General features: G+C 37.2%; 2 protein-coding genes across 7 annotated transcripts in view; one reads left to right on the forward strand and one right to left on the reverse strand.

Moving 5' to 3' along the window:
• LOC127803852 (transcription factor IIIB 60 kDa subunit-like) overlaps positions 1-6,073 on the reverse strand; it is a 123,170-nt gene extending 117,097 nt beyond the window's left edge. For 3 of the 6 annotated variants that reach the window (XM_052340428.1, XM_052340427.1, XM_052340425.1), the window contains exons 1-4: positions 5,772-6,070; positions 4,747-4,824; positions 4,513-4,594; positions 4,118-4,193 (exon numbers count right to left, since the gene is read on the reverse strand). In XM_052340428.1, coding sequence (XP_052196388.1) covers positions 4,118-4,193; positions 4,513-4,594; positions 4,747-4,808 — 220 coding nt within the window. In that variant the 5' untranslated portion in view covers positions 4,809-4,824; positions 5,772-6,070. Of the gene's footprint in view, positions 1-4,117; positions 4,194-4,512; positions 4,595-4,746; positions 4,838-5,771 lie in introns of all 6 variants that reach the window. The other 3 variants (XM_052340431.1, XM_052340429.1, XM_052340426.1) reach the window with 3 other exon arrangements.
• A 13,791-nt stretch (positions 6,074-19,864) lies between these two features.
• LOC127804579 (uncharacterized mitochondrial protein AtMg00860-like) lies at positions 19,865-20,719 on the forward strand. The gene is made up of 2 exons (XM_052341452.1): positions 19,865-20,067; positions 20,191-20,719. Exons 1-2 carry the CDS (start codon positions 19,865-19,867, stop codon positions 20,717-20,719), a joined length of 732 nt encoding a protein of 243 aa, XP_052197412.1.
• The last annotated feature ends 869 nt before the right edge of the window (positions 20,720-21,588 follow it).

Genomic DNA, 21,588 nt, shown 5'->3' on the forward strand with positions numbered 1-21,588 from the left:
CCAATAGTAATTTTGTTGATGGATCTACTATCAACACACATCCTCCAACTCCTATCTTTCTTTGGTGTCAATAATGCTGGCACTGCACATGGACTCATGCTAGTTTGAATGTGCCTTTTTCTCAACAATTCCTCTACCTGCTCACGCAAAATCTCATTCTCCCTAGGACTCATCCTGTAGTGTGGTAGGTTAGGCAAGCTAGCACCAGGAACCAAGTCAATGTGGTGTTGAATATCTCTCATAAGAGGTAACTCATTAGGCAACTCCTCAGGAACCACATCATGAAATTCCTCCAACAATCCCTGCACCTCCACTGGAATTTGATTCACCTTTAGTAGCTCACTCACACTCTCTCCCTTAATAACCAATAAGTGAACCTCTCGAGTATCCTTACACTCCCTCACAAACCCAGTGTGTTTATGTGCAATGGTAAGAAAATTTCGCCCTTCCATTTTAGAAGCTTTGGTTTGATTCTTTTCCACTTTGGGTAACAAAGTATAACGCACACCTTCTTTCTCAAGCTAATATGTGTTCTTCCTACCCGAGTGCTTAGCATCCACATCAAATTGCCAAGGCCTCCCAAATAAAATATAGCAAGCATTCATATCAACAATATCACAATAGACTTCGTCAGAGTACTTACCAATAGAGAAAGGCACCCTGCAACGTTCATCCACATGTATGCCACCAACTTCTTTGATCCATCCAATCATGTAAGGGCTTGGATGTTTTTCAGGAGTTAACTGCATCTTTGTCACCACGTCTCTTCCTATGATGTTCTCCTGACTTCCACTATCAATAATCAACTCAAAGATTTTTCCTTTCACCATACACCTCGTGCGAAAAAGCTTATGCCATTGAGTAGTATCTTCATTCTTTTGAGATAGCATTAACTTCCTCACTACACAGGTATATTGCCCATGTCCATAATCTTCTTCGACATCCTCCCCATCAGGCCCGCAATATACTTCCTCTTCAGCAACATCGTCCTCTTCCTTTTCTACAATGTTAACTGTTTTCCTCCTTGGACAATCACTAGATCGATGCCCAACCTCATTGCACTTGAAACATTTTAAAAGAATAGGTTTTGCATAAGGATTAGGGGATTTTGGAAGATTAGAAGTAGTACCTCAAATGTTTCCCCCCGTTGTAGCCTTATTAGGGTTGACTGTATGGGGTGGATTGGAGGGTTACGCTCCTTGAACTGACTTGCCTTTATCAAAAGCTGGTTATTTATTTTCACTCCCACTATACCGACGATAGTTGTCATTACGAGATCTCTCACTCAACATTAACTCAGCCTTTAAAGCTAAGTTCCTTGCTTCTTGCACACTCAGAACCATCTGAACCCCAATTTTATCACGAATAGCAGGCTTCAATCCATTCAAGTAACGAGCTGCTTGTTGATTGTCACTTTCTAACAATTGGTTTCTCTCCGCTATTCGTAAAAACTCAGAGGTATATTCATTCACACTCTTCATTCCTTGTGCACATCTTTGATAAGCTTCAAACATATATTGTTCATAGTCAGGGGGCAAAAACCTACCTCTTAACAGTTGTTTCATTCGTCTCCATGTCTGAACTGGCTGTCGGCCTTCCCTCAATCTCGTTTCTCTTAATCGCTCCCACCAAACAGATGGTGCACCGCCCTTCAACCTGTAAACCACTAACTTTACTTGTCGTTCATCTGGGATCTCCATGTATTCGAAAAAACGGTCAACCTCAGTGATCCAATCCAGGAACCCCTCAATATCAAGATCTCCACTAAAGGTGGGAATATCAACTTTTAGTTTATACTCATCGTTGCCCCAGTGGTTGTGCTGATGCACATTCCTCCTAACCCCTCTACCACCAGGGTTAGCTATTACTCGACCAAAATCATCCTCTTCATCGCTATCTTCAATCACTGGTCTTCTAGGATTAACAAGGACATGATTAATGGGTGGTCTTCCCGCTCCGGCTTGATTCACCCCATTATTCAGGTTCCTGTCATCATCAACTCGTAGTAAAGTACCCAATTGGTTGCTATGTTGCTCCAATCGTTACTGGATAGTACGAGTTACTTCCCGCTGTTCTTCGATTGCTCTTCAAACTGCGGACAACCCCTGATCACCGTCACGAGGCTGGTTGCTACCGTTACCTTCAAGATTTGCCATCTGATTGGTTGATTAACCACTCTGATACCACCTGACGCAGCGTGTAGCGCGAGTGTGAAGAAAACACACCAAAATAAACCCTTGAAAGAGCAAACTTCAATGGTCGAAACTTGGCTTTCAAGAAGACGCAAAAACAAGACTGTTTTGCTAAGAAAACCCAAATAGGTTGCTGAAATTTGATTAAGAAAAACTTGATTACAAACTCTAGATCCTAGCCATATTTATAATATTTGCCTAATCCAAATCCATCTAATATTTGGAAAACAAAATCCAACTAGAATTCTAATAGAAATAAATCATAATCCAACATGAATGAGAATCCTAAATCAAGTAGAAATATGAAATTGAATCCTAAATCAAGTAGAATTCTAAAAACTTAAGAAGTATTAAAATATTATTCCGGCGTGGTCGGGTTGGCTTTGGGCCGGGTCTTGATTGGTGATCGCATCAGAATCAGAGTGTTCCTCTAACTCTCTTTTTGCCTTTGCTGCCCTATCAACCTGTTCATTACAGATTCCCTTTGGATAATGCCATTCACCTTTAATATCATTTCTAATGTTGCACTTCTCTTCCAGGTGCTCCATTTTTAAGAATTCTTCTTTGTTAAAACTCATGCGATAATCATCGAAGTATTCAACAGGGAAGTTGTATTGTTATTGCTCGATCAGTATCATCGCAAACTCCTGCAGCTTCTCGCAGAACATACAGCCAAATTCCTCGCACTCTTCATGAATCCCACTACTTGCTTCCTTACGCCTTAGATTGAACTAATTATCCATTTTCTTTTCCCGTGTTTGATTCTTCTGGCTACACTACTCCTCATCCCCGTTGCTGCCACCTGAAAATGTAGCCATCTTTGGCTACCATTGGGGCTCCATTCCAACTAAAAATAAAGCATTCTTCTGCTGCAATTGAGGCTCCAATGGTCTCCTATGTGCACTGCTCCCCTTAGCTGATTTTTCACAATCAACGTACTTTGAAGACCAAGGAGTTATATACATACTGCTCTTCTTCACCTCTCCAATTCAAACAAAGTTAACCAATTCAAAATTGAAATTACCCTTTGTTTACCTTACTAACACAACCTAGGATTTGATTGGAATTACCGCCGGAATTCCTCTTCACTGATTCGCTGCTCAATCCCTTCACCGGAGCCACAAACAAGACGCCTTAAGCCTTCTCAATCTGGGCCAGAACTGTTCGTCCACCTCCTACCACCCAATCAGTCTTGCAATCTTGGACTTTAGCCTATTATAATTAGCCGAGACCCCACAGAATTTAGTGGCAATAAGAGGGATTGGAAGCTGGGCAGTGGTCGAGATCCATTGCTAAGGAGAAACAGCAAAGATCGCCTAGGTTTGCTTGCCTCTATCACGCACACACAGCAACTTGGATCCAGTCGGTGCCACTCGACACTTTGCACGACTCTGATGCAACTCACGCTTCCTGAATTTCGCGACTGAGAGTCATGGTGAACTTGCAATCTTGAATGAATGCTGCTACTGCTGCTTTGTCATTTTAATTGTTACTGATTGTCGTTTTGCTTAGTAATGCTTAGATGTGTTTCTATTTTGTTGTTCAGTTAGTTAGAAGCTGTTGTATTTTTGTTTCTTACATTCTTTAAGAGTGTCTGCTGGTTTGTATATATATATCCAGCAATACCTCGTTTCTGATTATTGGAGAAGTTATTTTCATTCGAGATCTTTGTCTCTTTTGTTTCCTCCTATTGCTCCTCTGCTTTTCTTTCAATATTACCTGAAGATTCCTCTTCAGTAGGAGAGTGGTCCCCTCACCAATCTTACATCAAGTCATTTGTATGTTACAATATACTCAACCAACGCCATACTTCAAGTAAAAACAGTTGTAGTGCATTGACTAATCAAACTAAATGAGAAGAAATAGCCTAAATTCGATAGTTGCATTATAGTTTAGCGGTTTACATGCCATGTAAAACAACATACCAATCCTCAATATCCTTTCCCGCGAAGCTGAATAGTCACTTTGGACAGTCTTTACAAAATTTCCTGCCAATTGGCTCTGGAAATAATCAGAAGTTAGGACATCGAGGCAGTAAAAAGTCCATAAAGCAAAAGAAACAATATCAAGCAAATAATATGCTTATTTCTTGCAACTTCAGTAAGTGTGTAATATTGAACCAATATTCTATACTATTCACCTTTGAAAATTCTGTCAAACAAACCTATTCACGATGACTGAATACTTTTAAGCACGTATGGCAACCAAATGCTCAACAGCATCATGTGAATGTCTTTAGTAACTCTTACAGGAGATGTTTTGACATTCTATGGTAATCAAAAGATGTACAATGTAAAACTTAAAAACAAAAAGTGCCCACCTGTCCAGCAGCATTTTTAACAAATGTTGGTTCATTTGAAAAATTGTACTGATCAAAAACTCTTCCACATCCAGGACACCATCTGAGAAAAAGGAATAAGTACCAGTAATCAGCTCCAATGTTTGTCTGCCACACCCAAGTGCTATAAAACTAGAGGAGATAAAGTTTTCTAAATGTGCATTAATCAACGAGAAGAACTGAAAAATAAAATAACTAGTTTGTTAAGGTACTCACGTGTAATTTTCATCCGATTCGGGCCTCTCAAAATTTTTGGCACAGCTAGTACACCACACCATTCTAGAATAGCATAACCTAGCAACAAGAACTAAAATGATTTGAATTTTCTTGACAATAAGGAAAACAAAATGTCTAATTTGAATCATAGAAAATGAGATCTAACACACAAGTGACACAGATGTGCAACTGAACTCTGAAGTTTAAACCAAAAACAACTCAATAAAACGAAATTATTCTATTAGCTATTCAATTCAAATTAGTACACCAATAACAGAAAGAAACAGAACCAGCAAGTCATGTACAACTTCTCATTCTCTGGTAAATATTCCCTCTGTCAAACACAAGTGCCACCACACACTCTACAAACTGCAGTACAGCAATGCCATCCACTGCCACGAACAACCACCGCAAAGCCACCATTGCCACCAAGCTCCACCATCATACACGACAACCACCTCAGCCGCCTCTGATATCTCCAAATATTGATGCCATCAAGGCTTCGGTCCCTTTGATAAGGCTTCTAGGGACCAGCTGTTTGGTATACATTATGCCTTTCACAGTTGTGGCAACTAACAATAACATTATACAAGCATATACCTAATTATTAGATGAAAATCCTAGCATTAACCCCATGCTTTTGGCTTCAAATTGACATTGCCTCCTAAATTGAAATAATTTAATTTATTTCTACATCTAAGTGACAAACACAAACACACCCACAATATTTATTAATATTTGATCAAAAAAATCGATGCAAGAGCGGAGGGAGGAAACAGAAAGTTCGACCTTCCAATTCATTGCAGTAAGGGGGAAAAGAACCGAAACAGAGGAGTGAAGAAAGAAATAGCAAACACAAACACATTCTTAAGCATTACAGATTTACATAAAAATATAGAATGGAAGTTAGATTTAGATTTAGGTAATTGAGCATCAATCAGACCAATAATAAACCAAGTCAGAAACCCTAATTTGTGAGTTGCCGAGAGAGAGAGAGAGAGAGAGAGAGAGAGAGAGAGAGAGACCTTGCTGTCGGCGTACAGAGATAAATTGCAAAAGGGAATTCGAGTATGATGCTCAGAAAACGAAGGTCCGACTCCCGACTCGCCTGGTCGACGCTTCTTGTGTTTCGATTTTTGCTCTTCCCAAATCCCTCCCGTCAAAACCGTATTTGTATTGCAGAGGCGGCGAGCAAGGGCGAGGGGGAGCGAGCGAGAGTGAGAGGTAGTGGGAGAGAGCGAGATAGGCAGCGAGAAAGAGCGAGGGCGAGCAACAGAACGGATCCAGCGAGAGGGGGAGCGGGAGAAGGGTCTGCTGCTGTTTGCAGAAAGGGGCGGAGGGAGGAGGGTTTGCAGAGGTTAGCGGGAAACTTGGAAAAATAGGACTTTCGGTACTAAAATATGAAAAAAAAAAAAAAATAATAGGACATTTTTAAGGGAAATTTTACTTCCAACCAGTGTTTTTACTCTTCGCAGCAAGCAGCGTCTAACAAAAAAATTACAAATTTCATATTTAGGCATGCGGTTTGACTGCTTATAAGCTATTAATATAGCGTATAAGCTAGTGAACTTATTTTTTTATCTGATTAGAATTACTAATAACTTAAAAGTTATATAATTTAAACGTTAGTGATTAAGGTTTAAGAAAAGCTCTGGAACAGTAGCTGCCGTGTTCTCTTTATATTTTAATTTTAAATTTTAAATTTATTTTTAAATTTCAATTTTAATAATTTATTTTTAAAAAATTAAAAATACATTCTTTTTATTATTTTAAAAAATTACTTTTTAAAATATAAAACTAGAAAACATGTTCTGTTTGAAATTTTATGAATAATTTTTTAATGACATTTAATTTAATAAATTTTATTATTTAGTAAATTATAATTATTTAATCTTAATATATTATTAAAAATTATACATTTTAATGTTGATAAATCTTATAACATTTTTTTTAGTTACAAAAATAAAATACCAATAAATAAATAAATTAACTTGAAAAAAATATAAAAATAAAAATTAAAAATGTGAACTGATAATTATGTAATGTGATTATGAATGATAAGATTGCACCAAATAATTCAATATAAGTGATATATAATTACAAATTTTAATATAAATATTAAAAATAAATATAATTTAAAAATTAAAATAATAAAATAAAATTACAAACTCATGACCATTGTTTTAAAAATCGGACCGGATCAGCAAAATCAGGAACCGGTGGCCTATCTGGTCCGGTTTGACATAAAAAACTAAATCTTCTTCAATCCAGTCAAAATCGGTCAAAATCCGATCGAACCAGTGAACCGAGAACCGGATTGACCCTGATTTTTTTCACCCTCACACTTATTTTTAAATTTTTAATTCTTAATTAATTTTTTAACAACATATATAACAATTATATATAAAATATTAATTGTATATTAGTTAATAATAGCATTTCTCACACTTATTTTTAAATTTTTAATTCTTAATTAATTTTTTAACAAAATATATAACAATTATATATAAAATATTAGTTGTATATTAGTTAATAATAATATTTCTCATAATAATATATAGAATATTAGTATTTTAAATATATATATTATTTAATTATAAAATATATATATGACATCATCTGGTCGGACCACTCCGATCTAACCGGTCGGACCAACTGACCCGTGACCCAATTAATAGGCCGGTTCGCTCTCCGGTCCGATTTTTAAAACATTGTTCATGACTTGCACAACTTGATTTTTTATGATAAATAAATAAAACTAAAGATATCTATTATTTAATATATCTATTATTAAATAGAAAAATAACACAAAAATATATTTTTTATAAATATATTACTTAATATATAGACACACACATACATATCCGCCCCCCTCTGCATCTTTCTTTTCTTTCCTAAACCTAAGAAGCTCACTCACTGTGTGTGTATATGTATATATGTATGTTATTGCTGTACGTTATCGTTGTCATTGTTGCACCTTGTTGCTGAAGCCCATCACCATCATTTCTTGCCATTGAAGCCTCTCGGCATTGGCTTAAAAGACAAAAAGACTCGTTGCTAAACAGTGAATCTGTGTTGCTAGTTGCTGGTCGAAGGGAACGACCAAAACAAAGAGAATAAATGAATAAGAGAGATGAAAGTTGATAATGGTCGTGGCGTTGGCAATGGTGGTAATGGTCACAGCCTTAAAGAGAAAAGAATATAGAAGAATAGTCGAATGGACGTAATGATGGAGGTCGTTTTCTGGGTTTTGAATTTGGGAAACTATTTTGGTTTAAAATAGCCAAAACGAGTTTTACACATTATGAGTTTTGTGAATAAATTTATTTTGTGGTTTGGAAAATGTATTTTTAAAAATAAATAAGTAAACGTATTTTTGAGTGTTTTAGAAAATTGAAAATTAAAAATGTGTTGAAAACAAGAAAAAGAACGACACGTAAACTTTTGGAGTTGACTAATGAAATGACAATTTTGCCCTCAGTTAATTTCAATATTTACACTTCATATCCCTATACATTCTCGAGCCTCATTTTCTCCTTCAACGAAACCTTCTTCTCCTACAATATTAATTTGTGCCTTTGCCATTACTGTCATCGTCGGATCTCCTCCCACAACAGTCACCGTCACCACCTATCGCCACCCATAACTACCATCATCACCTATTGCTGCTCAGTGCTGCCTATCACTACTATCGCCTCCAGCGTCGCAAGCTGCCATCGCCGCCTCATACTTCCAGATCAATCGTCATCATTGTCGTCGTCTGGGTCTCATTTTTGGCCACATCTGTTGTCACCTTCTGTTTTCCAGATCTACCTTTGTCATTGTCATTGTTATTGCCTTCATTGCTGATCGAGTATATCTCTACACTGCTCATTTTTATAATTTTTTTTTTCATGTTTACCAACACTATTATGTTTCTGTAATATTATTTGCAATTTTAACTATGAAACACATAAATAATAATTGAATAGGAACATAAATTGAATGCTCATATAAAAATGTTCATTGCTACTTGCAATTCAAAATGGACTGGGTATAAGAAAGATAAGGAAAAAGGAAAAGGGATAATCCATAAAGTACAGAAGAGCCTGAAACCAATTACTTCAAACTCATATATGCAGAAAATTATTTCAAAAGAAAAACAAAATGCTTGAATATTCATAGCAGAAGAAAGACATCACTTTGGGATAGGTTACTTAATTCCATTAATATATGCAAACTGTATTATCATTATAATAAGAAGAAATTTCCTAAATGAGATTGAGAAAAACCTTAGTATTGTAGACGATCTTGCAAACCTTCACCAGCAGGAGGTCCAAGATCAAGATGATCAAATTTATTGGTTTGTCTTTTGTGAATGTGTGATTATTTTGTGAAATTAATTTTTGTGTAAAATTACATATTTTGTGAATAATAGTATATTCTAATTTTTGGATGTCTCACATGGTGTTGATTGGTTAGGAATACAAATACTATATTGGAATGTTTTTATTGATTGATTAGCGATACAAATATTATATTGAAATGTTTCTGCATCTTTCAGATTTCACCTCTCCAAGACCCTTGTTGATCTCAATTTATACTACTCAAGCTACCTAGTGCTGGCGCCCAATACGGCACCGTTTTGGCGCCTTCCTAGCTGGGAAAATCCCAGCCTTTCCCACGCTGCTGTGCCTGCGTTTCGATCCCCCAACTGGCCACAATCGTAGCCGCGCCAACAACCTCCACCATTGTTTATGATACTGCCATATCTGTTATTTATTTAAATTCTTGCCCACTTGATTGAGGAATAAAAATCTGCATTTTCCGTTGGAGAGATTCGAACCCGTGATGTAGCCTTCACTCGCACGCTGCCCACTCGTTTGCTAGCGCCTTCGACAATTAAAGGTATCACATTAGTTTTCTGTTATTACTTTGGCCATCACATTACTAAACCCAATTTCAGCATTTGCATTGGCTCCGAGCCAACCTCTCAGCGACATGCCTTAGCCCCCACCCCCCCCCCCCCCCCAAAATTCCACAAATAAACATAATTTTTTCCTTTAAATTTGACATGCATAAAATAACTTAAACCTACCTTTCAAATAATTTCCCCAAAACCACCAATTTTCGCGCCATGACATCATTTCCCAATTTAGCATGTACCGAGTCAAAATAAAATACTGTAACAGATTTACTAAAGCATTTACCTGCCTTGCCTAATATTTTCCATTAATTATATCCAGCCCACAAATATTTAATAAATTGCCATAAGCACAAAATTCAATTAATTAATTAATTTTAAATTATTTTTATTTTTATCCTTCAAAATTCCGGAACCTTGCATTGCATCTCTTTTCGAGGCTTATTTGTTTTTGAAAGAACTTGTAACAAAGGGTGTAAACTCTAAATTTGTACTATTCTCAATTTCTTTTTATTTCTTAATTGTTGCTAGAAGGCCTACATCTTCAGTAAGAGATTTGTACTTTCTTAGCAATTTTGCTAGAGGGCCTCTCACGAAGACATGAGGTTTATCCATATAGTGAATTGGTTTTCAAAAATCCTTAATAAACAACTAAGGTAGTGGATTAAGTTTAAATAAGCCGAATCACTATATATAGTTGTGTTAATGTCTATTGTTTTATTTCTTGCAATTTCATTGTATTTGTCTACTTGATAAATTAGTTTCTTCAGTTTCTACTACATTCTTGAAATCAAAAGATTTTTTAATTCCAATAAACTTTTTTAAAAATACCAATTCATCCATCCTCTTTGATATGTGCCTTAATATTAATTCTATCAATTGATATCAGAACCAAATTCCAATTGTTTTTCAAAGGTTAAATCACCTAGGGATAAAGATCTTTACATGGCACACTTTGCATCTTCTTCTCAATTTGAGGGTCAAAGTATCACTCGTCTACCTTATTTTGATGGCACTAATTATAATTATTGGAAGAAAAGAATGTTTATTTTTTTGATGCATGATTCTAGCATCATGCAAGCTATAAAGAAAGAAATGAAGTTGGTTGAAGAAGAAAAGATGGACACTTGGACAGTTGAAGAAATGAGGGACATGGAGATAAGTGCTAAAGTTATGAACACTCTCATATGTGCTATCTCTCCTAAAGAATTCAACTGAGTCTCCACCTATAAAACTACAATTGAAATATGGGATAAACTCTAAGTAACTCATGAAGGGACAAGTCAGGTAAAGGAAACCAAAATAAATTTGCTTATCAATGAGTATGAATTATTTTCAATGAAGGAGAATGAAACTATTAAAGATATGTATACTAGATCCAATGATATAGTATTTGCACTAGAATCTCTAGGAAAGACTCACACCACTAGTGAAAAGATAGAGAAAGATATTTAAAAGTTTACTTAGGTCTTGGGATCCTAAAGTTGTAGCCATAACTAAAGCTAAGGACTTAGAAACACTGTTATTTGAAAATTTAAATTTGTTAGGATCATTGATGACACATGAGATTATGATGAAGAGAAATGATGTAGATGAATTTAGGAAAAGTAAGAATGTAGCATTTAAGACAGAAAATGAAGAGAGGGAATCTCAAGATAGTGAGGAAGATGATTTTGATTTGTTAGCTAGAAGGTTTAGCAAATTTATAAAAAAAGGAAGATTCAATTAAAGGAGAAAATTTAAAAAGGACAAAGACCAAAAAGATTCAAATGCTTCTAATGAAATTCATTGTTTTGAATGTAAAAGGTTAGGACACATAAGGACAGAACGTCCAATGCTGAAAAGGAAGGAAAACAAAGAAAGGAAGAAGAAGATAGTTATTTGGAGTGAAGGTGAGCTGTCTTCAAGTGATGATTCACAAGAAGATAGTCTCATGGCTAACTTTGAGGAAGAGGTAACCTCTCAACATTCCACTTCTACTTCTAATTTTACTTTTGAAGAATTGCATGAAGCTTTCAATGCATTGATGAGTGAATTTGAATAGATAAATCTGAAGAACAATGACTTGAAAAATAAAATTAGCTCATTAGAAATAGAAACTGGTGAATTAAAATCTAAAAAGGAATTATGGAACAATGAGAAAAAGGTTTTGATGGACAATAAAGAAACTTACTTAAATAAAATAAAGATATGAAAGATTAATTGGAAAAACAAGTATAAGGTAAAAAGAAATTGAAAATGATTTTAGAAACATAAAGAAATTTTGGAAATAAACAAGGAATTGGATTTGATTAATTCTAAGCTAGCTCAAGTAAAACAGTGTTCATAAATAAGGCTGGCAATAAGTCGAGCTAGGCCTAGCTCGACCTCAAATCGGTTGATTTTAGCTTGGCTCATAGCTCGACTCGAACTCGATATAAGCTGATTTTTTTAGCTCGAGGTCAACTCGATGACAACTACGAGTTGGCTCGGCTCAGCTTGAAACTGGCTATCACCTTACTTTTATGTGTATATATATATTTAGATAATATATTTATAAAATTATTAAGTAATAAATATTTTTTATTTATAAAATTTATAAAATTAATATATATAAGTATATCGAGCTGACTCGTAAGCCAAATGAGTCAAGTTAATGGTAGCTCAAGCTCGGCTCATTTAGTAAATGAGTCAAATATTTGAGCTCAAACTTGGCTCATTTGTATCACAAGCTAGCTTATTGAGCCAATTATCGAGTCAAGTTTTGAGCTAGTTCACAAGTAGCTTAGCTTATTGCCAACCCTATTCATAAAAGCCTCAAATCAGAAATATATTCCAAGGAAACAGTTTCATAAGTCAAATTTTTCAAAAAGAAGAATTTCTTGTCATTATTATAGAAAGGTTGGTCACTCAATAAACAAATGCTTCATAAGAAACAACCCCTATAAATTTAGGCAAGTTTGGGTTCCAAAAGATGTGATTTACTCTAACATAAATAGACCCAAAAAGATTTGGAAACCAAATGGAGCAACTTGATTGTTCTTTTTGTAGGTTGTTCATTTTCAAAAAGCAAATGGTTTCTGGATAATTGGTGCTCAAGTCACATGACAGGAGACCAATGGCTCCTTAACAACATCATCTTCAAAGAAGGAGACAAGGTATGTTATGGTGACAACTCACAAGGTAAGATTATTGGTTTGGGTTCTATTAAATTTGAAAATCTTGTTCTAGATAATGTTTTTCTTGTTTGCGGTCTTAAACATAATTTAATTAGTATTAGTCAACTATATGACATAAATTTTAAGGTGTGCTTTGATTCTAATTGTTGTGAAGTTATTTGTAATAAGACAAATGAAGTAAAACTAAAAGGAAAAAGGATAAGAAATATATACATGATCTTACATGAATCATCTCTATTAGAAGACTGTTTTGTGTCTCATGTTTCTCAAAACTCTTGGTTGTGGCATAATAGACTAATTCATACTCGTATAAATCTAATCCATAAACTTGTTAAGCATGATCTTGAAAATGGACTGCCCAAGCTAAAATATGAAAGAGACTACATTTGTGGTGCATGCATGAAAGGTAAGCAAATCAGTGTATCCTTTAAACCAACAAATGAAATATCCACATCTAGACCACTAACACTATTACATCTAGATCTATTTGGTCTTATGAGAACCTTAAGCATAGGAGGAAAACAATATGTGTTAGTCATTGTAGATGATTATTCTAGATACACTTGGGTAATTTTTCTTGCCTCAAAAGATGAAACTTTAAAATCATTTGAAATTTTTTGCAAAAGAGTCCAAAAAGAAAAATGCTTTTGTATTTCTCTGATTAGGAGTGATCATAGAGGAGAATTTGAAAACGAATCATTCAAATGTTTTTGTGAGGAAAGTGGTGTAGATCACAACTTTCATGCGCTAAGACTCCTCAACAAAATGGAGCAGTGGAGAGAAAGAATAGCTCTCCACAAGAAATGGCTAGAACTATGTTATGTGACAAAAATTTATGTAAGTACTTTTCGGCTGAAACTGTCAACACTGCATGCCATGTCTTAAATAGAGTTTCCATAAGGTTAATCCTAAAGAAAACCCCCTATGAACTTTATAAGGGTAGGAAACCAAACGTTGGACACTTTTATGTTTTTGGTAACACATGTTACATATTAAATAAAGGAAAATACTCACTAGGGAAGTTTGATGCTAAAAGTGATGAGAGAATTTTTCTAGGATATTCATCCCAAAGTAAAGGCTATTGAGTCTTCAATAAAAGAAATTTAGTTGTAGAAGAAACAATCCAAGTTATAGTTGATGATTTAAGCATTGAAACCCCAAAGCATAAAAAAGATGGTGAAAATGATCTTAATCAAAATATGGAAAAAGTTTCTTTAAATAAAAAAAAAATAACTACATTAGAAAAAGACCCATTGAATGAATAAAATGCAATGCATCAAGAGAAAGAACCAATATTTCCAAGAGAAAGGAAATATGTTAAAGAAAGTGAAATCATTGGAGATCCATCCAACAGAATTAAAACTAGGTCATCTATATGAAATGAATGTTAATATGCTGCTTTCTTGTCACAAATAGAACCCAAAACCATTAATGAAGCCTTAGAAGATGAAAGTTGGATTATTGCAATGTAGGAAGAATTGAACCAACTTGAAAAAAATGAAATATGGAAGCTAGTCCCTAGACCTAAAGATTACCTAACTATAGGAACAAAATGGGTATTTAGAAACAAAATGGATGAAAGGGGTATCCCAAACTTTATCTGATTTTCATAGTGCCATCTCATGTTCGAAGCAGTAATCGTTGAAGCATAGATTCTTTGTAATCTTGGTATGAGGGGCAAATACCACATTCTCTTAAAAGAAATTTCTTTAAATTTTCTCGTGTCACTCCTTGCTAGTTTAAAATAAGGAAGAATGCAAAACTTACAATTCGTCTCAAATTGATCATCCTTATAATACAATATACAACTATTTGGACAACAATTGATCTTCTGATAACCAAGTCCAAGCTTAGAAACCAACTTCTTAGTATGATAAAAGTCATCAGACACATGATTACCAATTGGCATTGTATGTTGCATAAACTACATGATTTCATTATAACAGCCTTCGGGCATATTGTTATCGGATTTAATGCTCAACATCATAACTGCAACAGAAAGTTCACTCTCTGCGTCATAGCCCGGGTATAATGGGGATTGTGTAGCAGATAACATATCATAAAATGCTTTTATATTTCAATTAGGTGGTTCTTCAATATTGTACGATTGATGACCACTTCCGCTAAACGTTTCTTACATTATAGTAGGCCCATGTGATGGCCCTATCGCATCCATTACCATTTGCTCATACGTATTGAATTGATCTCTAAAATTATCTTCTTTATAATATTTATTTACAATAACATTTGGAGGCATTACTAGCATGTCTTCCCCATGGTTCGTCCAGTAATATTACCCTTTCATGAACCAATTGTAACACCCTGTGTTATTGGTGTTAAAAAAATAAATAAATAAATAAAATTCCAACAGTGCTCTTTGAGAGAGAGGCGGAAAATGAAATCATGGGCCTTGGGGAGGGGTATTTTGGTAATTTGGCTAATAAGCAGTCCGACGGGTCCTAAGGTCAGTTTCGAGAAATGAATTAGCAAATTACCAAATCGACGACAGGGAATACCTTAAGACTTGGATGTCCAGGAAATGGGGCAAGAGATTGTCGAGCATTTCGAAATAAGACTAATGATGTTGAAAGAAATCAGATTGGGAATAGTTTCCGGTATAGCTGTTGTATAAGCTTAAATAATTGGTTGAACCGAATGTTTGTGAGGGGCAACCCAGAAATTACCGGTAAGTCAGAGGGGCCCGAAGGGTGGCCCGGTTTTATAAATAAGTTAACCCTACAGTATTTTCAGGTTGAGATAAGGTCCTGTGAAGGCACAGGTATAAGATTGATCTTAACGAGTAATAGCTTATTATTATTTTGAATAAATCAAAATTCTGTGTAGCTTGATATAATTAATTAAGATCTTGGAAGGTCTAAGTGTGATTATTAAAAATCCCTAAATGGAATTAATGAAGTGGCAGTGGGGTTAAGGTGTAATTATTAAATAATTATATATTTTATAGTGTAATTAAATGTATATATTATGTGTAATATATATATACATATATAAATATATATATATATGCGCATTGGATGCGCTGGAGCAAGCCGTGGCTTTTCTTGGATTTGAAACAGGGGAGAGTGAGAGATCGCGAGAGAGAGCATGAGAGCTTGGGTGAGAGCTTGAGAGGGATCGAGATCGAGAAAGAACTGGGATCGTGGTGGTTGGCCGATGAGTAGCAGCGGGAGGCAGCGGCGTCGGTCGCGGCTGTTGTAGGGATGGCGGCCATGGCCGACGCAAGCAGACCAGCAGTGGCTTGGAGCAATGATCGGTGGAGGCTGCCAATGCGGTTGTACACAGTAGCGACGGCGGCGCTGTGCACAGCTGATGGCGACCGGAGATGGCTGGAAAGTGAAGCAGCGTCGGCCATGGCAGCATCACGGGTGAGAGAGGCCGGCGTTGGTAGTGGGCTCGCGGCGTTGTGGTGCGGTCGAGGGGCGGTCGGGGAGTAGCCGATGACGGCGGGGGCTAGCTGATGAAGGCTGGACAGCGGCAAGCAGCGGCGTGTGGCCAACTGCTGGTGCACACAATGGACGTGTGAAAAAGGAGATGAACATGGAGGAGAAGAGAAAAATAAAAAGAAAAGAAAAATAAAGAAAAGAAGAAAATTTGGAAAAAGGAGAAAATAAGGAAAAAAAATATATCAGAAAATGTCAGAAAAATGGGAGAAAATTATGAAAATTAATTTGGGGATCGAGGAGCGTGCCGGAAGCTCGAAAATGAGGTTTTGAGCGCAAGGTGACGTCTCATGAGGCGACGCCGGTGTGAGCGTTCGATCGACTTTCTCCTCCAGATTTGATGAGATAAAATAATTAATATTTTCTTTCCAAATTAATTTGCATTAAACGAGTTAATGTAGTATAATTATTGGTTGGATTAAACCCTCGGTTGGGATTTATTGGAAATTATTGATGGGTGATTTTGCGGTGTATAGCAAAAACATAAACCCTCATTTAATTTTTATTGTTGGGTTTGTGATTGCATTTAGGGTTGACCGAGGAGGTGGTGATCCTAGAAGAGTTCAAAGTTCGGGCTAGCGTTCTCGCCTGTGGTAGAGATAAGGCTTCGAGCCAGGTAAGGGACGACCCCAATGGTGGCGTTCATGCGAATGTTTGGTAATATGGTTAAATATATGTTGTGTGCAGTAGTGTGTTGTGCATGCTCTATAGGTAGTCTAGTGGAGTCCTGTGACCATCGAGGAGACTAAATGCATGCTAGGGGTAATATGTGAGGTAAGTGCCTCGAACAAGTAGGTTCGGAGAGTAGTGATGCCTCATCATTCATGCACATTTACTTGTCATTGCATTGCATATATTATCTTATTTACATTCATTTGCACCCTTACTGAGTCTTTATGACTCATGAGGTTTTACCTTGTGTTGTAGATGTTGCAAGTCCAAATGCAAGTAGGGATTATGTCGGGAGGTTGAAGTGGTGACTAGCATTGTTGCCGCATTGTAAATTATATTATCTTCTGCATGTATTCACGTCGTGGTATGTATATATATATATCCGTGTAGATGAATGTGTATGTTATTGGGCACTGGATTGTATCCAGTTTGTTGAAATCGTGATATAGAACAGTGTCGTGAACAGTGCGTCGGTGAACAGTACGATGAACAGTGCCGTGAACAGTGTCGTGAACAGTACAATGAACAGTGCACAGGGACAGAATAGTAATTACAGCATAATTCTATTTTAGATTATGTCTATTTTAGTCTTTTTTCATGTTAGGGTTTGCTATTATGATTACTTGTTGCTAAGGTAGTATTTAAAGTTTTTTTCTTTTCTCTTAGTAGCAGTTTTTTCTAATAGAATTCTGGAAATTTCTTTAAACTTTCTGGTGGAATCCAGTTCCCTTTGATTTCTTAGAGATTTTGCTTGAAATCTTTTCTTCTTGCTGCGTCAAGTGGTATTAGAGCACGGTTTATCCGTCTCCATATCGTTGACTGCTATCTTTCTCCATCAAATCGACCATGGGTGATGAGATTGCTGCCATGAAGGCTGAAATTAATGCCCAAAACCAACGGATTGACAATTTGTCCACACAACTTGGAGAGATTTTCCAATTGCTGTTGCAGGTTGTTGGAAATAGCGGAGGAAACGACGTTGGAAACCCTCCACCAGCCAACATTGGCAATCTGCAGCGTCCTAACCAAAGGAATCATCGCGATATAAATGCCCATGGTGAGAGACAACAAGGAAACAACAGGCGGCCTGCAATTGAAGACAGTGAATCAGATTCCGGAGAGGATTTTGAGGATCCGCCTCAATACCACAATCGTCAACACCAACACCGAGGCACCTGTGACGACTATAGGATTAAGGCGGATATCCCTCCTTTCTCGGGAAACTTAAGGATTGAAGAGTTCCTAGACTGGATGGTGGAAGTTGAGCGATTTGTGGAGATTATGGAGGTCCCTGAGGAGAAAATCATTAAGATGGTAGCTTTTCGTTTGAAATCTGCAGCTGCTATTTGGTGGGATCAGTTGCAGAAAACTCGCCAGAGACAGGGAAAGAATAGGGTTCGAACCTGGAGGAAGATGAAACAACTTATTATGGATCGATTTTTACCCGCTGACTATGAGCAGATTTTATATCGCATGTATTTGGGATGCACACAGGGCAACCGATCAGTGTTGGACTACACCCATGAGTTCATGAAACTAGCCGAGCACAACAATTTGACTGAATCTAAAAATCAGAAAGTAGCCAGGTATATTAATGGACTAAAAATTGCTTTATAAGATAAAATTGGGTTGCAGAATCTTTGGACTTTACAGGAAGCCATTAACATGGCATTAAAGGCTGAGATGATTGGAGTTGAGAGAGCGGCGACCAACTATCGTAGGGCTGCCACACCTATTGAACAACCACTAAACAGTGCTATTGACAAAGGAAAAACGACCGCTAGCTCATCTAGTTCCCAGAACAAGGCTAATATAGAAGGAGGCAACACCAAATTTGCTAATAGAGGAACAGGGCGAGTTCCATCTCAAAGGGAGAATCCGTATGGCAGACCTTCAGTTGATATTTGCTATAAGTGTAAAAAATCTGGACATCGCTCCAATAATTGTCCAGAACGAAGACAAGCTAACTTGGTGGAGCGTGAGGCGTTTTCAGAGGTAGAAGAAGAAGTGGCGGATGAAGGTGATTATGATGGAGTAGAGTTTGCTGTTGAGGAAGGATTGGAGAGACTAAACTTGGTGCTGCAACGAGTCCTCTTGTCACCAAAAGAAGAGGGACAGAGACATAACATATTCCGTTCGCTTTGTTCCATTAAGAATAAAGTGTGCGGAGTGATTGTGGATAATGAAAGCTGTGAGAACTTTGTGTCAAAGAAATTAGTAAGTATGTTACAACTACCAACTGAGAACCATCCCAATCCATATTCCCTTGGCTGGGTGAAGAGGGGGCCTTCTGTTCAGGTTACTGAGACGTGTAAAGTACCGCTCTCCATTGGAAAACGTTATAAGGATGAGGTGATATGTGATGTCATTGACATGGATGCATGCCATATTCTTTTGGGTCGCCCTTGGCAGTTTGATGTTGACTCTACTTTCCGGGGACGTGACAATGTGGTGTTATTTATGTGGGATAGCTATAAGATCGCTATGGCTCCTCTCAAATGGACGGGAGGTGCGAACAAACAAAGGTCAGAAAGTTTTCTTACTCTCACAAGCAGCGAACAAGAAATTGTGAATTTTGCAAGGCATTCTGACTGCATTTGCCCAATAGTGGTAAAAGGGCTTATGGTGGTTGGGAAGGAAGGAGACATGGTTCTAGTCGAAGTACAACAAATATTAAATGATTTTTAGGTTTTGATTTCAGATGAGCTCCTAAATGAATTGCCTTCTATACGAGATATCCAGCACCAGATTGACCTCATGCCAGGAGTAAGCCTTCCAAATTTGCCTCACTACAGAATGAATCCGAAAGAGAACGAAATTTTGAGAGAGCAGATTGAAAACTTATTGAAGAAGGGGTTTATCAGAGAGAGCATGAGTCCGCAGTCCCCGTTTTGTTGGTGCCTAAGAAAGGAGGGACTTGACGCATGTGTGTTGATAGTCGCGCCATCAATAAAATAACTGTGAAGTACAGGTTTCCTATTCCACGACTTGAAGACATGCTGGATGTACTTTCGGGGTCTAGTATGTTTACAAAGATAGACCTTCGTAGCGGCTACCACCAAATTCGAATCAAGCCCGGGGACGAGTGGAAGACTGCATTCAAAAGTAAGGAGGGGCTCTATGAATGGTTGGTAATGCCCTTTGGGTTGACCAAAGCTCCTAGCACCTTCATGAGATAAATGAACCAGATACTTAGACCTTTCATTAGCTCTTTTGTTGTTGTGTATTTCGACGATATTCTCATTTACAGCAAGAACAAAGGAGAGCATCTCACCCATTTGAGACAAGTCCTGGACGTGTTGAAAGAAAATCAGCTTTACATCAACTTGAATAAGTGCACGTTCTGCACCAATAAACTCCTATTCTTGGGCTATGTGGTTGGTGAGAATGGTATACATGTGGATGAGGAGAAGACAAAAGCAATCCGAGATTGGCCGACTCCAAAATCAGTGTCCGATGTGAGAAGCTTCCATGGCTTAGCCACTTTCTATAGGCGATTTGTACGACATTTCAGCACCATAGTGGCACCACTCACTGAATGTCTGAAGAAAGGAAGATTCAGTTGGGGAGAGGACCAAGATAAGAGCTTCGCCCTCATTAAGGAAAAGTTGTGCACTACCCCAGTACTAGCCTTGCCAAGTTTTGACAAGGTATTCGAGATTGAATGTGATGCCAGTGGTGTAGGTGTTGGAGCAGTACTCTCTCAAGAAAAGAGACTTGTGGCTTTCTTTTCTGAAAAATTGAGTGAGGCCAGACAAAAATGGAGCACTTATGATTAAGAATTCTATGCAATTGTGAGAGCCTTGAAGCAATGGGAACACTACCTTGTGCAGAAGGAATTTGTGTTGTTCACTGATCACCAAGCCTTAAAGTTTATTAACAGCCAGAAGCATGTCAATAAGATGCATGCTAGGTGGGTAGCTTTTCTACAGAAATTTCCTTTTATGCTCAAACACAAATCTGGGAGTTCGAATCAAGTTGCTGATGCCCTTAGCCGAAGAGCCTCTCTATTAATCACACTTTCCTAGGAAATTGTGGGATTTGAATGCTTAATGGAGTTGTATAGAGGTGATGATCATTTTGGGCAGATTTGGAGCAAGTGTGTGAATCACGAGCCTATGGCAGATTTCCATATCAACGATGGGTATTTGTTTAAGGGCAATCAACTTTGTATTCCTACCTCTTCCTTGCGTGAGAAGTTGATTCGGGACCTACATGGTGGAGGTTTGAGCGGACATTTGGGGCATGACAAAACCATAGCTACTTTGGAGGAATGATATTACTGGCCTCAGTTGAAGAGGGATGTTGGCAGCATAGTCCGAAAATGTTATACGTGCCAAACGGCGAAGGGTCAGGCCCAAAATACAGGATTGTACATGCCACTTCCCGTTCCTTAAGGCATATGACAAGATCTCGCAATGGATTTCGTGTTGGGATTACCACGGACTCAAAGAGGAGTTGACTCAGTATTTGTGATAGTCGATAGATTTTCCAAGATGGCTCACTTCATCGCTTGTCGAAAAACTTCTGATGCCTCGAATGTAGCCAAACTATTTTTCAGGGAGGTTGTTTGCTTGCATGGGGTTCCCAAATCCATTACTTCTGACAGAGATACAAAGTTTTTGGGGCACTTTTGGATTACATTATG

Source organism: Diospyros lotus, chromosome 6 (genome assembly GCF_014633365.1).
Source record: "Diospyros lotus cultivar Yz01 chromosome 6, ASM1463336v1, whole genome shotgun sequence".
Lineage (NCBI taxonomy): Eukaryota > Viridiplantae > Streptophyta > Magnoliopsida > Ericales > Ebenaceae > Diospyros > Diospyros lotus.

Bases quoted from the DNA above. Each gene is read 5' to 3' on its own strand.
- LOC127804579 (XM_052341452.1), top strand. From the start codon at position 19,865: ATGTGTGTTGATAGTCGCGCCATCAATAAAATAACTGTGAAGTACAGG. The intron at 20,068-20,190 runs GTTGGTAATGCC...TCTCATTTACAG, and splicing joins AAGGAGGGGCTCTATGAATG to CAAGAACAAAGGAGAGCATC.